General features: G+C 50.3%; 1 protein-coding gene across 1 annotated transcript in view; it reads left to right on the top strand.

Annotated features, from left to right (window-relative positions):
* Positions 1-15,051, top strand: part of LOC129858937 (retinol dehydrogenase 10-A-like) — a 33,445-nt gene that overhangs the window by 811 nt on the left and 17,583 nt on the right. The window contains exon 2 of the mRNA XM_055928181.1: positions 625-860. Coding sequence (XP_055784156.1) covers positions 625-860 — 236 coding nt within the window. The remainder of the gene's footprint in view (positions 1-624; positions 861-15,051) is intronic.

Genomic DNA, 15,051 nt, shown 5'->3' with positions numbered 1-15,051 from the left:
TGCCTGAAAATATCTGTCATCCGATTTTTTGCAACGCGATTTTTTTTAATGCTTGATCAAATATTGTCTGGTCAGGCGGGACACCCTAGACGTTATTCTATTGATCGTACAATTGTAATAACAAGATTGTTTAAACATGTGTTTTTAAGCCAGCTAGCCTATTTACTGTCGACTCCTTTTATTAGCATATAAGAGCACATTGCTGCAGCCTTGATGGGCAGCAGGGCTACGTCATTCTGAGGAGAACTTCAGTCGGTAAACTATTCGTGGGTACGGTGCGCTCGCCACAGGGCAGCTCCCGGTTAAAGTCCTCTCTCTCTCGGTCCCTTCACGGTGGGTCTGTGCTAGTAGCCTACCCAGTCATTGCCTATAGGGGCGAAAGTGTATAGGCTCATGTTTGACCTACCACCACACACAGAGTGCTCAACAGCTATGGAGGGCTGAAAATAATGTTTCAGAACTGTTGCATGGCCGTTAAAGGGTCTGACCTGTCCATAAACTTGAAAAGAATGGCTTGATTTTTTAAATGTGTTATTACCTTATTCTGATTTGGACTGTCTGCCTTCCAGTGATGTACTGTGGTCCATTCTCACTCCCTCTCTCTTCCTCACGCCATCTATCCAGGAGCAATAGCAGGGTTAGAGGAGGTGCTTCCGTTCAAGCCGCAGGTGTACACGTACGTGTGTGACGTGGGCAAGCGGGAGAGTGTGTACTCCACGGCGGAGAAGGTGCGTCGGGAGGTGGGCAACGTGGACATATTGATAAACAACGCCGGCGTGGTCTCTGGTCACCATCTCCTGGAGTGTCCTGATGAGCTGATCGAACGCACCATGCTGGTCAACTGCCACGCACACTTCTGGGTGAGTTCCCGAGCCTACTGTACTGTCATCCCTGTCCCCCACGCCTACTGCACTGTCATCCCTGTCTCCCACGCCTACTGTACTGTCATCCCTGTCCCCCATGCCTACTGTACTGTCATCCCTGTCCCCCACGCCTACTGTACTGTCATCCCTGTCCCCCATGACTACTGTACTGTCATCCCTGTCTCCCACGCCTACTGTACTGTCCCCCACGCCTACTGTACTGTCATCCCTGTCCCCCATGACTACTGTACTGTCATCCCTGTCCCCCATGACTACTGCACTGTCATCCCTGTCCCCCACGCCTACTGCACTGTCATCCCTGTCCCCCACGCCTACTGCACTGTCATCCCTGTCCCCCACGCCTACTGCACTGTCATCCCTGTCTCCCACGCCTACTGCACTGTCATCCCTGTCTCCCACGCCTACTGCACTGTCATCCCTGTCTCCCACGCCTACTGCACTGTCATCCCTGTCTCCCATACCTACTGCACTGTCATCCCTGTCTCCCACGCCTACTGCACTGTCATCCCTGTCTCCCACGCCTACTGCACTGTCATCCCTGTCTCCCATACCTACTGTCATCTAAATCCCCTTTGTTCACCAAGTACGTTCACACGAACCAGGAATTTGACCTGGTGATTTAGTGCAGCCAGCAAAAAAACACAATATACAGAGAGAATATATAGACGTGGACTTTACACATAGTCCACATTCAGTGTGTCCTGTCCCCTATTCCTGTCAACCTACTGCTCTCACAGCCTTGACCTCAGGTTGACCCTTTGAGGCGCCGACAAAAAATAGACTGGATCAACGATGTTGATATTTTATGGGGGTATTTAAAGCCCCCCATGGTCAGTTCATTGGTTGGTAAACGGGGTTATTCCCGTGATTACTGTATGACTTGTTCAAATGATTGCTAGCCTTTAAGATTAATTAATTATGGGTTGGAAAGATCTCTCTGAGAACGGCCATGTTGTCAAGCAATAAGAGAGCCACATAGTTTAAAAATCCCTTTAAAGTATTTACTACTGAATCTAGTCCAATCTGTATGGATTATATTGTAATAGCAAAGTGACAGCATCCATTCTGTCGAACCTCTCACCTAAACTTGTCACCATCTCCGAGCTTCCATGATCAGTGATGATCATTTAAAAAAAAATATATATATTTCACCTTTATTTAACCAGGTAGGCTAGTTGAGAACAAGTTCTAATTTGTAACTGCGACCTGGCCAAGATAAAGCAAAACAGTGTGACACAAACAACAACACAGAGTTACACATGGAATAAACAAACATACAGTCAATAATACAGTAGAAAAATAGGTCTATATACAATGTGTGCAAATGAGGTAGGATAAGGGGGGTGAGGCAATAAATAGGCCATGGTGGCGAGGTAAATACAATATACCAATTAAACACTGGAGTGATAGATGTGCAGAAGATGAATGTGCAAGTAAAGATACTGGGGTGCAAAGGAGCAAGATAAATAAAGAAATACAGTATGGGGATGAGGTAGTTGAATGGGCAATATTACAGATGGGCTATGTACAGATGGGCTATCATCACCTCCTTATGCTGGTCTGGTGTTTACTGTCCATCCTTATACTGGTCTGGTGTTTACTGGTCTGGTGTTTACTGGTCTGGTGTTTACTGGTCTGGTGTTTACTGTCCATCCTTATGCTGGTCTGGTGTTTACTGTCCATCCTTATGCTGGTCTGGTGTTTACTGGTCTGGTGTTTACTGATCTGGTGTTTACTGGTCTGGTGTTTACTGGTCTGGTGTTTACTGTCCATCCTTATACTGGTCTGGTGTTTACTGTTCATCCTTATGCTGGTCTGGTGTTTACTGGTCTGGTGTTTACTGGTCTGGTGTTTACTGGTCTGGTGTTTACTGGTCTGGTGTTTACTGTCCATCCTTATACTGGTCTGGTGTTTACTGGTCTGGTGTTTACTGGTCTGGTGTTTACTGTTCATCCTTATACTGGTCTGGTGTTTACTGGTCTGGTGTTTACTGGTCTGGTGTTTACAGTCCATCCTTATACTGGTCTGGTGTTTACTGTTCATCCTTATACTGGTCTGGTGTTTACTGATCTGGTGTTTACTGGTCTGGTGTTTACTGGTCTGGTGTTTACTGTCCATCCTTATACTGGTCTGGTGTTTACTGTCCATCCTTATGCTGGTCTGGTGTTTACTGGTCTGGTGTTTACTGGTCTGGTGTTTACTGGTCTGGTGTTTACTGTCCATCCTTATACTGGTCTGGTGTTTACTGTTCATCCTTATACTGCTCTGGTGTTTACTGATCTGGTGTTTACTGGTCTGGTGTTTACTGGTCTGGTGTTTACTGTCCATCCTTATACTGGTCTGGTGTTTACTGTCCATCCTTATACTGGTCTGGTGTTTACTGTCCATCCTTATGCTGGTCTGGTGTTTACTGGTCTGGTGTTTACTGGTCTGGTGTTTACTGTTCATCCTTATACTGGTCTGGTGTTTACTGTTCTGGTGTTTACTGTCCATCCTTATACTGGTCTGGTGTTTACTGGTCTGGTGTTTACTGGTCTGGTGTTTACTGGTCTGGTGTTTACTGTCCATCCTTATACTGGTCTGGTGTTTACTGTCCATCCTTATACTGGTCTGGTGTTTACTGGTCTGGTGTTTACTGGTCTGGTGTTTACTGGTCTGGTGTTTACTGTCCCTCCTCATACTGGTCTGGTGTTTACTGTCCATCCTTATGCTGGTCTGGTGTTTACTGGTCTGGTGTTTACTGTCCATCCTTATACTGGTCTGGTGTTTACTGGTCTGGTGTTTACTGTCCATCCTTATGCTGGTCTGGTGTTTACTGGTCTGGTGTTTACTGGTGTGGTGTTAGTCCATCCTTATACTGGTCTGGTGTTTACTGTCCATCCTTATGCTGGTCTGGTGTTTACTGGTCTGGTGTTTACAGTCCATCCTTATGCTGGTCTGGTGTTTACTGGTCTGGTGTTTACAGTCCATCCTTATACTGGTCTGGTGTTTACTGTCCATCCTTATGCTGGTCTGGTGTTTACTGGTCTGGTGTTTACTGTCCATCCTTATACTGGTCTGGTGTTTACTGGTCTGGTGTTTACTGGTCTGGTGTTTACTGGTCAGGTGTTTACTGTCCATCCTTATGCTGGTCTGGTGTTTACTGGTCTGGTGTTTACAGTCCATCCTTATACTGGTCTGGTGTTTACTGTCCATCCTTATACTGGTCTGGTGTTTACTGGTCTGGTGTTTACTGGTCTGGTGTTTACTGTCCATCCTTATACTGGTCTGGGGTTTACTGTTCTTGTAATGTGTCATTCAGTGTCTGACAGATCTGCTCTCTCAGCAGCACATCTTAACACATCATAGCTGAACGTCTCTGTCTCTGTCTCGTCTCTGTCTCTGTCTCTCTGTCTCGCTCTCTCTCTGTCTCTCTGTCTCTGTCTCTGTCTCTCTCTCTCGCTCTCTCTCTCTCTCTCGCTCTCTAATCCTACTCTATGTGTGTGCCAAACTAAGGTTTATTTTGGTGTGTGCATGTCTGTATGTGTGTCTTTCTCTGTGTCTGGAAAGTAAATGCTGACCATAGATAGTTTCCCTGGCTGCATCTGCAGTCTGATCCAGTCAACATACGTTGCTCTCCTCTCCCCTCCTCTCCTCCAGTCCCTGTACGTTGCTCTCCTCTCCCCTCCTCTCCTCCAGTCCCTGTATGTTGCTCTCCTCTCCCCTCCTCTCCTCCAGTCCCTGTATGTTGCTCTCCTCTCCTCCAGTCAACATACGTTGCTCTCCTCTCCTCCTCCAGTCCCTGTATGTTGCTCTCCTCTCCTCTCCTCCAGTCACCACACACTCCTCTTCTCCTCTACCAGCCTCAGAAAGAGAGAGTGGTGGGCTGGGTTGGATGTTGTAACAACTGAAGCCAGCTGTTTGGCAGACAGGCAGACAGATAAGATGCCTCCTAAATGGCACCCTATTCCCTGTGGGTCTTGGTCAAAAGTAGGTCACTGCATAGGGACTAGAGTGCCATTTGGGAGGCAGACATAGACTGATGACCCCACTGGTATGTCAATCCCCTCTGCACTGCCCTGAGCTCACTAACATATCCCCCACTTCCACCATGACACACAGAGGGAGAGTGATGGGGGTCAAGCCAGGAGAGAGAGAGTGATGGGGGTCAAGCCAGGAGAGAGAGAGTGATGGGGGTCAAGCCAGGAGAGAGAGAGTGATGGGGGTCAAGCCAGGAGAAAGAGAGAGATGGGGGAGAAGCCGGGAGGGAGAGGGGAGAATCCAGGAGAGAGAAGGATGGGAGTGAAGCCAGGAGAGAGAGTGAGATGGATGGGGGAGAAGTCAGGAGAGAGAGAGAGTGAGATGGATGGGGGAGAAGCCAGGAGAGAGAGAGAGAGTGAGATGGATGGGGAGAAGCCTGGAGAGAGAGTGAGATGGATGGGGGAGAAGTCAGGAGAGAGAGAGAGTGAGATGGATGGGGGAGAAGCCAGGAGAGAGAGTGAGATGGATGGGGGAGAAGCCAGGAGAGAGAGAGAGAGAGAGTGAGATGGATGGGGAGAAGCCAGGAGAGAGAGAGTGAGATGGATGGGGGAGAAGCCAGGAGAGAGAGAGAGAGTGAGATGGATGGGGGAGAAGCCAGGAGAGAGAGAGTGAGAGTGAGATGGATGGGGAGAAGCCTGAGAGAGAGAGAGTGAGATGGATGGGGGAGAAGCCAGGAGAGAGAGAGAGAGTGAGATGGATGGGGGAGAAGCCAGGAGAGAGAGAGTGAGATGGATGGGGGAGAAGCCAGGAGAGAGAGAGAGAGAGAGTGAGATGGATGGGGGAGAAGCCAGGAGAGAGAGAGAGAGAGAGTGAGATGGATGGGGGAGAAGCCAGGAGAGAGAGAGAGATGGATGGGGGAGAAGCCAGGAGAGAGAGAGAGTGAGAGGGATGGAGAGAAGCCTGGAGAGAGTGAGATGGATGGGGGAAAAGCCAGGAGAGAGAGAGAGTGAGAGGGATGGAGAGAAGCCTGGAGAGAGTGAGATGGATGAGGGAGAAGCCAGGAGAGAGTGAGAGGGATGGAGAGAAGCCTGGAGAGAGTGAGATGGATGGGGGAAAAGCCAGGAGAGAGAGAGAGTGAGAGGGATGGAGAGAAGCCTGGAGAGAGTGAGATGGATGGGGGAGAAGCCAGGAGAGAGAGAGAGTGAGAGGGATGGAGAGAAGCCTGGAGAGAGTGAGATGGATGGGGAGAAGCGTGGGCTCCTACTGCACGGCATGTCTCTCTCCATCCGTTGTAGTGGTCTCAGACCTCTTTAGGGCATTGGATAGGATTGTCCTTCCTGGTGCCTCGGCCCCTCCCCCTGCCTGCCTGCTCCACACAGCCTGGTTGCATCCCAAATGGCTCTCTATTCCCTACATGTTGTCATATGTGCACTATATATAGGGAATAGGGTGCCATAGGGCTCTGGTCTAAAGTAGTGCACTATATAGGGAATGGGGTTCTATAGGGCTCTGGTCAACAGTAGTGCACTGTATATAGGGAATAGGGTTCTATAGGGCTCTGGTCTAAAGTAGTGCACTATATAGGGAATAGGGTGCCATAGGGCCCTGGTCAACAGTAGTGCACTATATAGGGAATGGGGTGCCATAGGGCTCTGGTCTAAGGTAGTGCACTATATAGGGAATAGGGTGCCATAGGGCCCTGGTCAACAGTAGTGCACTATATAGGGAATAATGTATAATTTGGGACAGGTTTGTGTTCTCCATTTGTTTTCCCCCTGTCTTGCTTACAGACAGACAGACAGACTCAATCTGCGTGGCCAGAGTAGTTAATTAAAAACCCATTGAAAGTGCACATCCTGTCTGCAGGGGAGGGGGGGTGTGTGTGTTAGTAAACGAGTCCATTCTGAGGGCTGTTTAGAGCATTGTTCAGGAGATTACCCCCCCCCCCCCCCCCCCGTGGCGAGGCAGTTGTGATGGAGGGGGGGGGCAATTTGTTTAGAAACCTGCAGTGAGAGCTGACTAGCTCTGAAGAACCAGGAGGATTTTTATAACACAAAAATTGTGTTATAAAAAACACAATTGCTTTACAATCGGGCATATTGTTGCTTTACAATCGGGCATATTTCTTAGTGTTTGTTTACATGTGGTGGTGATGAATGATGCGTTGATTGAACAGAGTGGGTGTTTGTTTGCTGCTCTCTGATGCCGCAGGGATTGGGTGGCGGTCCTCCCGGGTGGCGCAGTGGTCTTGGGCACTACATCGCAGTGCTAGCTGCGCCACCAGAGTCTCTGGGTTCGCGCCCAGGCTGGGCTGGGTTCGCGCCCAGGCTCTGTCGCAGCCGGCCGCAACCGGGAGGTCCGTGGGGCGACGCACAATTGGCATAGCGTCGTCCGGGTTAGGGAGGGTTTGGCCGGTAGGGATATCCTTGTCTCAGTATGTAAAATGTAATAAAAATGTATGCACTCTACTGTAAGTCGCTCTGGATAAGAGCGTCTGCTAAATGACTAAAATGTAAATGTAAATGATTTGAGTGGAGAAGCTGTCTCTCTCAATGACTCCATGTGAATTGATTCTAGAAAATAAGCATGCACAATCTCTTGTCAGTTCAATGGGCCGTGTAGGAGACAGGTTATATATGACTGATCTATTAACTTAGTGACGATTCCCTCGACCGTGTAGGATTTATTAATTGCACCCTATTCCCTATTTGTAATATATTTTTAACTGTGCCCAGTTTCCTTAGGAGTAGTTTAAAATAGTGCCCTATATTTTGTAATGGGGAGCCATTTGGAACGTTCCCTTAGTCAGTGATACAGCAGTAGTCTGGATTCTCATTAGGGCTGCTCCTGATATTTATTTTGTCTTTGCGAAGGGACGGACGGAGAGAGAGAGAGGGAGGCAGGGAGGGGACGGACGGAGAGAGAGGGAGGCAGGGAGGGGACGGAGAGAGGGAGGGGACAGAGAGAGGGAGGGGACGGAGAGAGAGAGAGGGAGGCAGGGAGGGGACGGAGAGGGAGACAGGGAGGGGACGGAGAGAGAGAGAGAGAGGCAGGGAGGGGACGGAGAGAGAGAGAGAGAGAGGGAGGCAGGGAGGGGACGGAGAGAGGGACGCAGGGAGGGGACGGAGAAAGAGAGAGGCAGGGAGGGGACGCAGGGAGGGGACGGAGAGAGGGAGGCAGGGAGGGGACAGAGAGAGAGAGAGAGGGAGGCAGGGAGGGGACAGAGGGAGGCAGGGAGGGGACGGAGAAAGAGAGAGGGAGGCAGGGAGGGGACGGACGGAGAGAGAGGGAGGCAGGGAGGGGACGGACGGAGAGAGAGGGAGGCAGGGAGGGGACGGAGAGAGAGAGAGGGAGGCAGGGAGTGAACGGAGAGAGAGGGAGGCAGGGAGTGGACGGAGAGAGGGAGGCAGGGAGTGGACGGAGAGAGAGAGAGAGGGAGGCAGGGAGGGGACGGAGGGAGAGAGGGAGGCAGGGAGTGGACGGAGAGAGAGAGGGAGGCAGGGAGTGGACAGAGAGAGAGAGAGAGAGGCAGGGAGGGGACAGAGAGAGGGAGGCAGGGAGGGGACGGAGAGTGAGATGGAGGCAGGGAGTGGACGGAGAGAGAGAGAGGGAGGCAGGGAGGGGACGGAGAGAGAGAAAGAGAGAGGGAGGCAGGGAGGGAGGGGACAGAGAGAGAGAGGGAGGCAGGGAGGGGACGGAGAGAGGGAGGGCAGTGTGGGTAGATGAAAGCAGGTTCTAATGAATGGGGACAGACCAGCATGTCAGAATGGAGGATTGTGGTCTATTAAAGACACCAGAGTTTGCTGCGGTTTTGGATTTTCTGGAACCCAATTTTTTTTAAATATATTGTTTTGCCTTAGCTATTAATATGGAGATTTATGTGCCCGTAGGGCTCTGGTTAAAAGTAGTGCACTATGTAGGGAATAGGGTACCATAGGGCTCTGGTTAAAAGTAGTGCACTATGTAGGGAATAGTGTGCCACTTGGGTCCTCGTCCTCTTTGCTCTCACACAAACACATGCAAGCCGGTGTCGTAGCTCACTACATGCAGATGGTCCTATCACACACGGAGCTTTGATATGTGTTGTGTCGGTAGGCTATAGCAGGTTGTACACAACTATTGTACTGTTCCGTATTATGACTCAACAACTAACAACAACTGAGATTTAATGCTAGTCATGTATAGTTGAGTAGGACGTTAAAACCAGTTTAGGGGATATGGTGCTTTCTAAAGCTTTAAACTGCTTTGTGGATATTACTAAACAGGACATTTTTATTTCCTCCACACAGCGTTTGCCAAAAGAAGGGATTAAAATCAGGGGGAGAGAGGCCCGGTTCCTCCGTTTCAGTTTTAGTTTACACAGGAAGGGAGGGAGGTGGTTCCTTCACAGCTCTGCTGCTTTCTCAAGCCTGTCATCTCTCTCTGTTTGGACATAAACAGCCGAAAGCACATTTCTCCTCCATGTCTGTTTGAGGTTCATTTTTTATGAGGAAAAAGTAAGAATAACTGTTTTTTTTTTTTAAATCCTCCAGAAGCCTTAATTCTATTTTCTAAAGTTGACAGATTATACCAACGACTATCCCGTAACCAACGACTATCCCGTATCCAACGACTATCCCGTAACCAACGACTATCCCGTATCCAACGACTATCCCGTATCCAACGACTATCCCGTATCCAGCGACTATCCCGTATCCAACGACTATCCCGTATCCAGCGACTATCCCGTATCCAACGACTATCCCGTATCCAACGACTATCCCGTATCCAACGACTATCCCGTATCCAACGACTATCCCGTATCCAACGACTATCCCGTATCCAACGACTATCCCGTATCCAACGACTATCCCGTATCCAACGACTATCCCGTAACCAACGACTATCCCGTATCCAACGACTATCCCGTAACCAACGACTATCCCGTATCCAACGACTATCCCGTATCCAACGACTATCCCGTATCCAACGACTATCCCGTATCCAACGACTATCCCGTATCCAACGACTATCCCGTAACCAACGACTATCCCGTAACCAACGACTATCCCGTAACCAACGACTATCCCGTAACCAACGACTATCCCGTAACCAACGACTATCCCGTAACCAACGACTATCCCGTAACCAACGACTATCCCGTAACCAACGACTATCCCATAACCGACTGTCACGTAACCAATGGCTATCCTGGCAGCAGCTTGGCTGTTACCCAGGGTAACAGTTACAGATAAATATCAGAGACTCCCTCCTCCTCTAAAATGTCTGTCAGACTTCCACAACACGGACGGGCAGCAGGGGTCGTAGAGTCTTGTTGATTTTCATACTTTTCTAATTCTCAGCACGGCTCAACTCATTTCTCCCAACTGTCAACACATTCAAATGAGTCGAGGATGAGTACGCGGCGCAATGGGGTGGTTGGGAATTTTGGGGAGGTGCACGTTCGGGCTGAGCCCCCCCACGGACGGACGGTGGTCTCAGAGCCATATGCTTATCTCACAATGGGAGGCCGGACTATCGCGTCTTTGAGTCTGGCCCTTTTACAGTGAAGTTTGAAGTGTTTCCCCTTCCCTCTCTGGCCTCTCCAGCAACACCAGCCGTTTCCTCCCCTCCCTTCTCGTCCTCCTCTCCTCCTCTCTGGCCTCTCCAGCAACACCAGCCGTTTCCTCCCCTCCCTTCTCGTCCTCCTCTCCTCCTCTCTGCTCCAACGTGACCTGGCAGTGGGTTCACTGCACTGACTCCATCTGAAATGGTCCAACGATTGTGGAAACAAGACGAAGGGAGAGAGAAGGGGAAGGGCAGAGTCCAGAGGGGAGAAGGAGAGAGGGGGGCTGAGAGAGATGGAGTGTGTGTGTGCACGTGTTTTTGGATAGCACGGTTTGAACGGAGCCCCTATGGAGACGTGAGCAGGAAGTGGGTGGTTATCTAAGCATGATTCTACCAGGCTGCGCACACATACATACATACATACATGCACACACACACACACACACACACACACACACACACACACACACACACACACACACACACACACACACACACACACACACACGCACGCATACATGCATACATGCATACATGCATACATGCATGCATGCATGCATGCATGCATGCATGCAGTGTCCACCATGGATCCCTGATGGTCCCAAGGCCAGATTCAGAGGGCCCGTCCCGGCCCAGGATGGATGCAGCTGTACGGGAACCACCTGGCCCCGCTCTGACCAGTCGGTCACGGATCAGACGTCACTTCCCTCTATTCTTGCGTTTGAGGAAGAGGAGGGGCTATATACGGACACGCCTGGTGCCCGAACGGATGACAACTCTCAGCTGTGGAGACACACGAGGAAACGAAGGGATTTGGTTCAGTCAGCTGTCCTGATGAGCCCGCTATCGGCCCGGTAGTGTCTATTTTAGAATCAGGTTCATGGATATGGAAAGTTCTGTCTGGAGTACAGAGAGGAGGTACCGTGGTTTCAGCCGTGACTCATTCACAGTTTACAATTTTAATGTCATTTTAACAGATGCTCTTATCCAAAGCCATTTACAGAGTCCCTCTTCTGAATAGTGGTTCTGAGTAGTGGAGATAACCATGGATAAGTCACAATATATTGATCAGGGTATTCAACAGGAGAGAGATGCAGTGTCCCTCGATCTCACAGTGCTCATGCAGTGTCCCTCGATCTCTCAGTGCTCATGCAGTGTCCCTCGATCTCTCAGTGCTCATGCAGTGTCCCTCGATCTCTCAGTGCTCATGCAGTGTCCCTCGATCTCTCAGTGCTCATGTAGTGGAAGTTCATCTGGAGGGTGGCGGGAATGAAAAGAGAGCGAGAGAGAGGAAAAGGAAGTCGTCCACTTCCTGTCCCGTCACTTCCTGTCCCGTCACTCCCTACAGGCTAGATTAGACGAAAGTGAGTTGCTGTCTGACCCACTTATGTGACAATTGGTTTCTTGTCTGCGGATCATGGGCTTGACGTGATGCCAAGCGACAGGAGATAAGTTCCCCTCCCTGCATTCCTGCCCGGACCGGAGAAAGGAGGCAGCCAGGCAGAAGGGTCGTACTTGACTGGTTTTATATGAGCCCTCCCTGGACTCAGTGCACCTGTAGGCTGGCTGGCTGGGAAAGGCTGGCTGGGATGGGCTGGGCTAGGCTGGCTGGGATAGGCTGGGATGGGCTGGGCTAGGCTAGGCTGGGCTAGGCTGACTGGGCTGGGCTAGGCTGACTGGGCTGGGCTAGGCTGGATGTGGTTGGAGGGAATTAGCGATTAGGGTATTGTGTGTGTGTGAGAGTCTGAGTAGAGCTAGAGTAGAGGGTGTCTGAGTAGAGCTAGAGTAGAGGGTGTCTGAGTAGAGGGTGTCTGAGTAGAGCTAGAGTAGAGGGTGTCTGAGTAGAGCTAGAGTAGAGGGTGTCTGAGTAGAGGGTGTCTGAGTAGAGGGTGTCTGAGTAGAGGGTGTCTATGTGAGCACTGCTGCTGCTACTCACAACCAATACTTTCTATTTAATGAGTCTGGGAAAAGTCTGACCACTGTTGCCCTTGATGGCCTTTTCAGGGTGTGGGTGTGTGTGTGTGTGTGTGTGTGTGTGTGTGTGTGTGTGTGTGTGTGTGTGTGTGTGTGTGTGTGTGTGTGTGTGTGTGTGTGTGTGTGTGTGTGTGTGTGTGTGTGTGTGTGTCAGAAGAAAGGTTGTTATGAGATTTCGGGGGAAAGGGATAGCATGGATGTTTTGAGTTCAGTACTAGAATGTATTCTATGCATCAAGTGTTTTTGCTTTGTTGCAAATGAAAGCTGATTCCCTTTGGATTAACCTTCCAATCATTTACATCCTATGACCTCACATTATACACACACCTGACTGAGTCCCTCTCCAACACAACAATTCCCTTCTGTCGCTATGACTACGCAAACCCTCTACTTTCTCTAGCCTCAATCAATACAGCAATTAAAACAGAAATGTTGTTGTGGGTGTTTTGACTAAGGACCATCTATCTGTCTCTGTCTCTGTCTCTCTCTCGCTGTCTCTCTCTCTCTCTGTCTCTCTGTCTCTCTGTCTCTCTCTCTGTCTCTGTCTCTCTCTCTGTCTCTCTCTCTGTCTCTGTCTCTGGCCTCCGGACAGTGTCAGCTCTCTCTCTCTCTAGCCTCTGGTCAGTTCTCTCTCTCTCTGGTCAGTTCTCTCTCTCTCTCTCTCTAGCCTCTGGTCAGTTCTCTCTCTCTCTGGTCAGTTCTCTCTCTCTCTCTCTCTAGCCTCTGGTCAGTTCTCTCTCTCTCTGGTCAGTTCTCTCTCTCTCTCTCTCTAGCCTCTGGTCAGTTCTCTCTCTCTCTGGTCAGTTCTCTCTCTCTCTCTCTCTCTAGCCTCTGGTCAGTTCTCTCTCTCTCTGGTCAGTTCTCTCTCTCTCTCTCTCTAGCCTCTGGTCAGTTCTCTCTCTCTCTGGTCAGTTCTCTCTCTCTCTCTCTCTAGCCTCTGGTCAGTTCTCTCTCTCTCTCTCTCTAGCCTCTGGTCAGTTCTCTCTCTCTCTCTCTCTCTAGCCTCTGGTCAGTTCTCTCTCTCTCTCTCTCTATAGCCTCTGGTCAGTTCTCTCTCTCTCTCTCTCTAGCCTCTGGTCAGTTCTCTCTCTCTCTCTCTCTCTAGCCTCTGGTCAGTTCTCTCTCTCTCTCTCTCTCTAGCCTCTGGTCAGTTCTCTCTCTCTCTCTCTCTCTAGCCTCTGGTCAGTTCTCTCTCTCTCTCTCTCTCTAGCCTCTGGTCAGTTCTCTCTCTCTCTCTCTCTCTAGCCTCTGGTCAGTTCTCTCTCTCTCTCTCTCTCTAGCCTCTGGTCAGTTCTCTCTCTCTCTCTCTCTCTAGCCTCTGGTCAGTTCTCTCTCTCTCTCTCTCTCTAGCCTCTGGTCAGTTCTCTCTCTCTCTCTCTCTCTAGCCTCTGGTCAGCTCTCTCTCTCTCTCTCTCTCTCTAGCCTCTGGTCAGCTCTCTCTCTCTCTCTCTCTCTCTAGCCTCTGGTCAGCTCTCTCTCTCTCTCTCTCTCTCTAGCCTCTGGTCAGTTCTCTCTCTCTCTCTCTCTAGCCTCTGGTCAGTTCTCTCTCTCTCTCTCTCTCTAGCCTCTGGTCAGTTCTCTCTCTCTCTCTCTCTCTAGCCTCTGGTCAGTTCTCTCTCTCTCTCTCTCTCTAGCCTCTGGTCAGTTCTCTCTCTCTCTCTCTCTCTAGCCTCTGGTCAGTTCTCTCTCTCTCTCTCTCTCTAGCCTCTGGTCAGTTCTCTCTCTCTCTCTCTCTCTAGCCTCTGGTCAGTTCTCTCTCTCTCTCTCTCTCTAGCCTCTGGTCAGTTCTCTCTCTCTCTCTCTCTCTCTAGCCTCTGGTCAGTTCTCTCTCTCTCTCTCTCTCTCTAGCCTCTGGTCAGTTCTCTCTCTCTCTCTCTCTCTCTAGCCTCTGGTCAGTTCTCTCTCTCTCTCTCTCTCTCTAGCCTCTGGTCAGTTCTCTCTCTCTCTCTCTCTCTCTAGCCTCTGGTCAGTTCTCTCTCTCTCTCTCTCTCTAGCCTCTGGTCAGTTCTCTCTCTCTCTCTCTCTCTCTAGCCTCTGGTCAGTTCTCTCTCTCTCTCTCTCTCTCTAGCCTCTGGTCAGTTCTCTCTCTCTCTCTCTCTCTCTAGCCTCTGGTCAGTTCTCTCTCTCTCTCTCTCTCTAGCCTCTGGTCAGGTCTCTCTCTCTCTCTCTCTCTAGCCTCTGGTCAGGTCTCTCTCTCTCTCTCTCTCTCTCTAGCCTCTGGTCAGTTCTCTCTCTCTCTCTAGCCTCTGGTCAGTTCTCTCTAGTCTCTGGTCAGTTCTCTCTCTCTCTGTGTTGGGGTCGTTCTAATTAAATGTCCACCTGGACCTTCTGTATCTCTAATATTTGTTCATATTCCTGTTGGTCAGACACAGGCAGTAATATGCTCTGACACCCCAGCTGTGAGCAGCTTTGTGTGGGCCAGATTCTCTTGGGGTTACGCAGCAATTAGAGGCATGCAGTGGGCAGGACATCCCGGCGGGGGGCAGGGTGGCTTTCGGTGGGGGAGGGGGGGGGTGTAATTCAGCGGAACTGGGATCCTTGAGGCCCAATTACGGACCGTTCTGATGTAAGACATGAGCCCCTGGTCGATTTTCACAGGTTTCGTGTCTGAGAGGTCGCCAGAGGTTGCGGGCCGACACGCCGGAGATGCCATGAGAAGCAGGGAATCATGGGAGGGCTTGGGGTT

The sequence above is a fragment of the Salvelinus fontinalis genome, chromosome 7, assembly GCF_029448725.1.
Source record: "Salvelinus fontinalis isolate EN_2023a chromosome 7, ASM2944872v1, whole genome shotgun sequence".
Lineage (NCBI taxonomy): Eukaryota > Metazoa > Chordata > Actinopteri > Salmoniformes > Salmonidae > Salvelinus > Salvelinus fontinalis.
This window is presented reverse-complemented; position numbering and strand designations above follow the sequence as displayed.